Here is a 6,009-nt window from a genome sequence, read left to right on the forward strand (position 1 = left end):
CAGGAGAAGATAAAACAGCTCTCAAATCAAGCTTAGCTCCTGATAACTACAAGGCCCATCCTTGTGGTTTTCTGGGCAACAACAGAGACATTATTTGCCATTGCGTTTTTCTGGAATGCTTTTTCAACTTACCAGTGTAGCCTATAGCCCTGAAATTCCCTGGTGGTTTCCTATCCATATACATCAGAAGAAATGAACTGCTTATACTTCTCCTTTCATACATTTTTAAAGTTCCTCTTTCCTACATTTTGTCAACTATGCTGTATTTATTGGTCTCAATCTTCCCTTCCTTCACAGAATTCACTAATACTTATAAGTATTTACTAAAAGCCCTTTGTGTACTTCTACAAAATACATCATATGCGACACCCCTCAATAGTACAAAAAATGATTAGGAAAATCACTGTACCACACCCCACAAGGGTTCCTGCCCAGTATTTCTATTTTCCCCAATGGATATCCCCTGTTGCTTTACAAGGAAATAGTACTCCATCTTCAAAGGGGCTTCAACTGAAAGCCAAAAAAAGTTTAGTAAGTTGAATGTGTCAGTTGCAATAGATAAATTGGTATTTTCTCTGAAAAACTCTTAAATACTCTGCATACCACATGTATTTAAGGAAACCTTTCTATTGTTTCCTCCAGGGATTCATACCAAAAAAAAAGTTACAGTTCTGATACCACCCGATGTGTTCTTGCAATTAACTCACTGTTTGAAAATCTCTGAACTGGAAGATAGTTGCTTCTTTGAATGAGGCCCACAAATTGGAATGTTTAATTAATTTATTTTTTTAAACTGTTGATTCAGGGGCCATCAGAAGGCAGTGTACCACATAGTTCTTCATTACCTCTTGAAGCAAGTATACATAAATTCTACAAAAAACTAATTGCAGTTCACAAATCTGCTTATTGGCTTGTATCTCATACTAGTGAGCAAATTTAAGCTCCTCCAAGTATCCAACTTTCTACTCAAGTAGGCACAATTCAAAGTACCATACAGAATCATATTGAATCAAAGAGGCAACATGGATCATTGTGTTCAACCCCTACTCCTACTCAGCACAAAAGTCCAAATAAAAGCATCCTTGTTAGCGGGCTCTCCAAACTCCGCTTGAATACATCTAGCAAGGGGAATCTAGCATCTTCCTTGGTAATCATCTGCAACATCACATTTCACATTTCTCCAAATACAAACCTGCACCTATCTTCTGAGCCGGGAAATTGGAAGGTTAGGGAAGAACAGCGGATTCCTGTCTTAATTAACATGTTTTATCTGTCTGGCTTGCACTATTCATTGAAGACCTTCTCACTGCTTTGTCATCTTCTATCAAAGCCAATCCAGGGTGTGACCACAGAGCAGCCATATAAGTCTGTTTTTCCTTGGAAACAACAGAGGAATCTCCTCTTTCTACTGTATTCTGAAAGCATACCTGACCATCTTTTGACTTTATAACCACAAGAAAATACATGCCCATGTTTCACCAAGGGATTTCACATGCAAGGGACATTGAGGTATTCCTTAATTATTCAACCATAACATCATCTTTAAAGCAAAAAAGCCATCCAAAGCATTTTCTAGGTAGCCCTTGTAATAACCAACCAGGCCTAGTGCAAACTGAGATGTTATGCTTTAGAATATGCTAAATGATCCCTTATGAATATGCATGCTAGGGAGCCTTACAAAAACATATTTCAAGAAACATTGCCTGGTATAAGCAATCCTTATTTTGAAAAGCTAGTTTTTCCTCCAAAACCAGCATGGCTTACAAATGTTTCCCAAGCTGTCTCCTAGCCATGCAGTTTATACGATTAGACCTCCTTTCTTTAGTTCAGAAAAACTTTCTGGCCACCTATACAAACCTAAAACAACCACAAATGAAAGAGAGTAAAGAATTTAACTTACCCAGCTTGTATAAGTTCCAGCAGCCAATGGATTCGAATTTGTTCAATACCATTTTGTGGCACAGAAGAAATATAAGCCAAATTAATTATTTGGTCTTTACTGAGATTAAACAAATCTGCTCGCCTGTGTGGTAGAGGAGGACTGAAAAGATGAGAAAAATATATTACTTAACATAGTACTTTTGAGAGCTCAAAGTTCCTCACATCAGATATCTTAGCAATCCATATAACAGCCTTATAAATGGAGTTTTCTTACTAGCTGGCAGAACTCAGATACAGGTAGTCCTCACTTACCAACTGCAACTGGGACTGGCAACTCCATTGGTAAGTGACGTGATTGTAAAGTGAAAAATCATGTGATCTTGCCCAACTTTTTAAGTGAGTCCCCTATGGTTAAGTGCAACATCACGTGACCACAACTTGTGACTTTCTGCTGGCTTCCCCACTGATTTTGCTTGTCAGAAGCTAGCTGTGAAGCTCACAAATGGTGATCACATGACAGCAGGACACTGTGATAACCGAGACTTTGAGGACTGGTTATAAGTCTCCTTTTTCGGTGCCTTCATAACTTCAAATGGAGTGGTTGGTAAGCAAGGACTACCTGTAATCCCCATAGACATCCTCTCAATCCCAATCGACACCTGCACAAGAGACAATTGAATGCCCATGTACAAAGTCAGACTTCTAGAGAAGAAAAGTTTGGAGGAGAACTCAGACAGAAAAGGGGCAAGAAATGGTGTGCTGAGTTAGGAACAGGGAATCTCTCCAGCCTCTGATAAAAAGGGGAAAAAAATTACAAGAAGTTAGGAGAGAGAACAACAACAAAAAAAGCAAAGACTTTAGCTTCAGCCAGCAGGAACAGGTAACAAGTTTAGTTAGAAATAATGAACAAGATTATTTTTAAAGGTTTTGATGTTTATTTTCTCTGGTGATTATTCTATGCAAGCCCAGTCCTTGTCTTTTCCTTACACAAATTGGCACTTTTTACATCAGTGTTGCTTTTACATTAGTAGCAGTTCAATCTTGTGATTTGCTCAGAAATTTATATCGTCCTAGATATTTTTTTTTATTGTAGGTTCTTTTCAGATGCTGTTGTGTCTTGAATTGTTTTACATTTTTATTCCCTTAGCTAAGGAATTTGAGTATTTTAAAAGATATTTAGATTTCCATTAAAAAAAATAAATTTGCATTTATTACATCACAATACAATTCACTTCTAACCTATACAATCTACATTTTGCAATATTTACAACAGCAGCAAAGTGGCAGACTGTCAGCTGAACTGCAGTGCATAAAAATATCCACCACTGTGAGTCTAGCATTGCACGGTACATGTAAAAAAAAAAAAAGTGTACTTTTTTTCCAATCATGATTTCTCATGGAACCCCTAAGTGATCTCTTATGGAATCCTAGAGTTCTGCAGAAACCCAGTTTAAAAAGGCTGCCCTAGACATGTGCACTAAACACTACAGGGGCAAGAGATGGAGCTATAGGATTTCCACCCTCTTTTTATTCCCCCTTTTAGTTGCTAATAGCATGCAAAGATTGTGGTACCCTTCTCTCACACTTTTAGTCCTGTGAGGTAGTCCAGAGTAAGAGGCACATCAGGAGCACTAGCTCTATCTTTATTGTAAGGTAACATTAACAGAATCATGCAAGTCTGAAAGTATTTCTCCCCTCCTTTCCTCCTACTCTCCAGAAAACTAGGGAGGGTCCCTTCTGAAATGCTTCCCACGCCCTCCCTCCTTCTGTGGGCTGAGATATCTTTTACACATTGGTTGTCTAGTCTGCGGCTTTCCCTCCTGTCTCCCAAGGTCATTCCCACATACTGTTACACATACACACGTTGAAATTGGGGAGGGAGAAAACACAATTAAAGGCATCCCCTTAGAAAGCAAGTAGTGTCAGCAGTAACTACTGCACACCAAGGCTGAAAGGAGTTACATGAGGTAGTCCCAAAGGATTCTGAGAGAGAGGTTTAAGCCCCCCAACCTTTCACCCTATGTACTCATGTTTTCTGCTACCATTAGGTAGGCCGGTATTACTATTTACGTATTGTAAAAAGAGGGAGAGTTGCATCAGATCATGGGTTCATGGTGTGAGATTTTGAATCAGGTATTTCTGAATTCATAGCTTTTTTTTTCACAATACAATTATGTTTTCTTAAAGAAATAATTCTTGCTATAAGTGTGTTTAGAATTGCAGTCTAACTTCAGGGCTAAAATGAATTGTATTAAATCTTATTTTGAGCATTGTATTCACAAATAAATAATATTGAACCCATTCACACAAAAATACACATCACCGACTAATCTTGAAAAGCCAGAGGTGCGTATTGTACAGAAGAATGCCTATTTTGAGTGCCTATGCTTTATCTTACTTTTGTATTATGAAAAGAAGGTAAGGGAAAACTTTAACTTTGTGAAGTTAACTGCAAATATGTAAACAATTTGACTTCGGTCCGCTGACTTGAAACTACAAACCTCATGACTTTAACTCTTCAGCCTAATCTTTTGAATATCTTCTTCCTTAAGACTTCTTGTCTTCATGTGCCAGAGGAAGAGTTCTGCAAAACTCCACTCCTTGCACAAATTAATAGGCTGCGTTAATTTGATAGGCCCAGATAAAATTGTGATCCGGTTCTGATTAGGTCTGTGGCTGACAGGATCGCGGATGGAAAAGGATGCGCAATACATACTCCGCTTTTCCCTCTTTCCTGTGAAAACCTTGGTGCAACCTCCACAACTATTGCCCAATCCGAATGGCTCCGGATCGGCCGCAGCTGCGTCCCACAGTATTTGCGCCAACGGGCCGACAGCTTGTCCTCTCTTAGCCCGTCATTCCCGAAGCCAGGAGATGCTCACGCGCTTTGCCTGCCGACTTAAGTGTCATGTGTGAATGGCGTCACTGGATCAGCAACCCGTCCTTTCTTACCAATATCCCGTGCTTTTCCAAAAATGCCTCAACTCGCCTGTGGGGCGTGAGAGATCCACGTTTACATAGAAAGCCCCCGCGGTCGCTTTCATTAGGATTAGGCTCAGTAACCCCGAAAAACTCCATGTTGTACCCGACTTCATACCGCCACGGGTCTGAAACTCCACCGCCTCCCAAGCTGCGCTTTGCGCCACGCCCCGGCACGCTCTATTCCTCAAGCGGGGGAGCAAGTTGGCATCCAAACGGTTACTAGCTTCTTTTTCCTACCTTACGACCCAATTGCTACTATGGTGAGTTGTTTGGTTGAGGAAATGGACGCTGGAGACATCACTGCCTCCTGTTTTATTCCATAGTTGCCGCCATCATATTCCAACCGACCCCCCCCCCCTTACAAAATGTGGTCGTTCCCTCCTTTTTACTTCCCGCTTTTCCCCTCAGCGGGCTCGCGTTTCGCCCGAAAAGCAAACGCGCGGCTACTGTCCGATGCCAAGGTGAAACTTGGTTGGATGGGCTTCCTCGCAGGAAAAGCGATATTTACTGGAGTAAAGAACCCCAGTCAGCACAAGGGACGTGTTTCCGAGGAAACTGAAAGATTGAAAACAAAGGCTGCCATGTTACAGTCCATTTGTTGCGGCGAGCGATTCATTCAACTCCATGACTCGCCAAATATTAGAGGGTACTTAGGTGTGAGCAAGTTGCGTGCATAGCTCACTCAGCTTCAGAGATAACGTGAAATACATACTTATTTAAATAGGTAGTACGCTTAATTTATACTATACACGCACTCGGTATGTATAGATCACTCTACAGTGTGTGTGTATATTTACAAATATACACAGCAGCCGAGAAAAACAACACAGTCAACAGGTGTTAATGTCTTTAGCTTAACCCCCGGCTGCCTTAGCTTCCTAGAGCACGGTTCCTCAACCTTGTCAACGTTAAGACGGGTGGACTTCAACTCCCAGAATCCCCCAGCCAGCATGGCTGGCTGGGGAATTCTGGGAGTTGAAGTCCACCCGTCTTAACGTTGCCAAGGTTGAGGAACCCTGTCCTAGAGACCAGACAAGGGATGCGTGTGCATAAGTCGACGCATCTGACTTGTTTTTAAATTGGCGAAAGACGTCGATTCGCTCCTAGCCCGACGACCAATCATCTCTCGCGGAGCGCCAACGGTGG

The 6,009-nt window shown here is 41.2% G+C and overlaps 1 protein-coding gene across 2 annotated transcripts in view; it reads right to left on the reverse strand.

The window, feature by feature from the left end:
• The window catches only part of IDUA (alpha-L-iduronidase), a 53,902-nt gene extending 48,881 nt beyond the window's left edge, over positions 1-5,021 (reverse strand). The window contains exons 1-2 of one of the 2 annotated variants that reach the window (XM_015888707.3): positions 4,834-5,021; positions 1,901-2,041 (exon numbers count right to left, since the gene is read on the reverse strand). In XM_015888707.3, the coding sequence (XP_015744193.1) occupies positions 1,901-2,041; positions 4,834-4,976 (284 nt within the window). In that variant the 5' untranslated portion in view covers positions 4,977-5,021. Of the gene's footprint in view, positions 1-1,900; positions 2,042-4,382; positions 4,812-4,833 lie in introns of those variants that run through there. The other variant, XM_025169005.2, reaches the window with a different exon arrangement.
• Between the last annotated feature and the right edge of the window lie 988 nt (positions 5,022-6,009).

The sequence above is a fragment of the Python bivittatus genome, unplaced genomic scaffold (assembly GCF_059951505.1).
Source record: "Python bivittatus isolate LINGU-HERP-01145 unplaced genomic scaffold, Pbiv_v1 ctg000850_np1212, whole genome shotgun sequence".
Lineage (NCBI taxonomy): Eukaryota > Metazoa > Chordata > Lepidosauria > Squamata > Pythonidae > Python > Python bivittatus.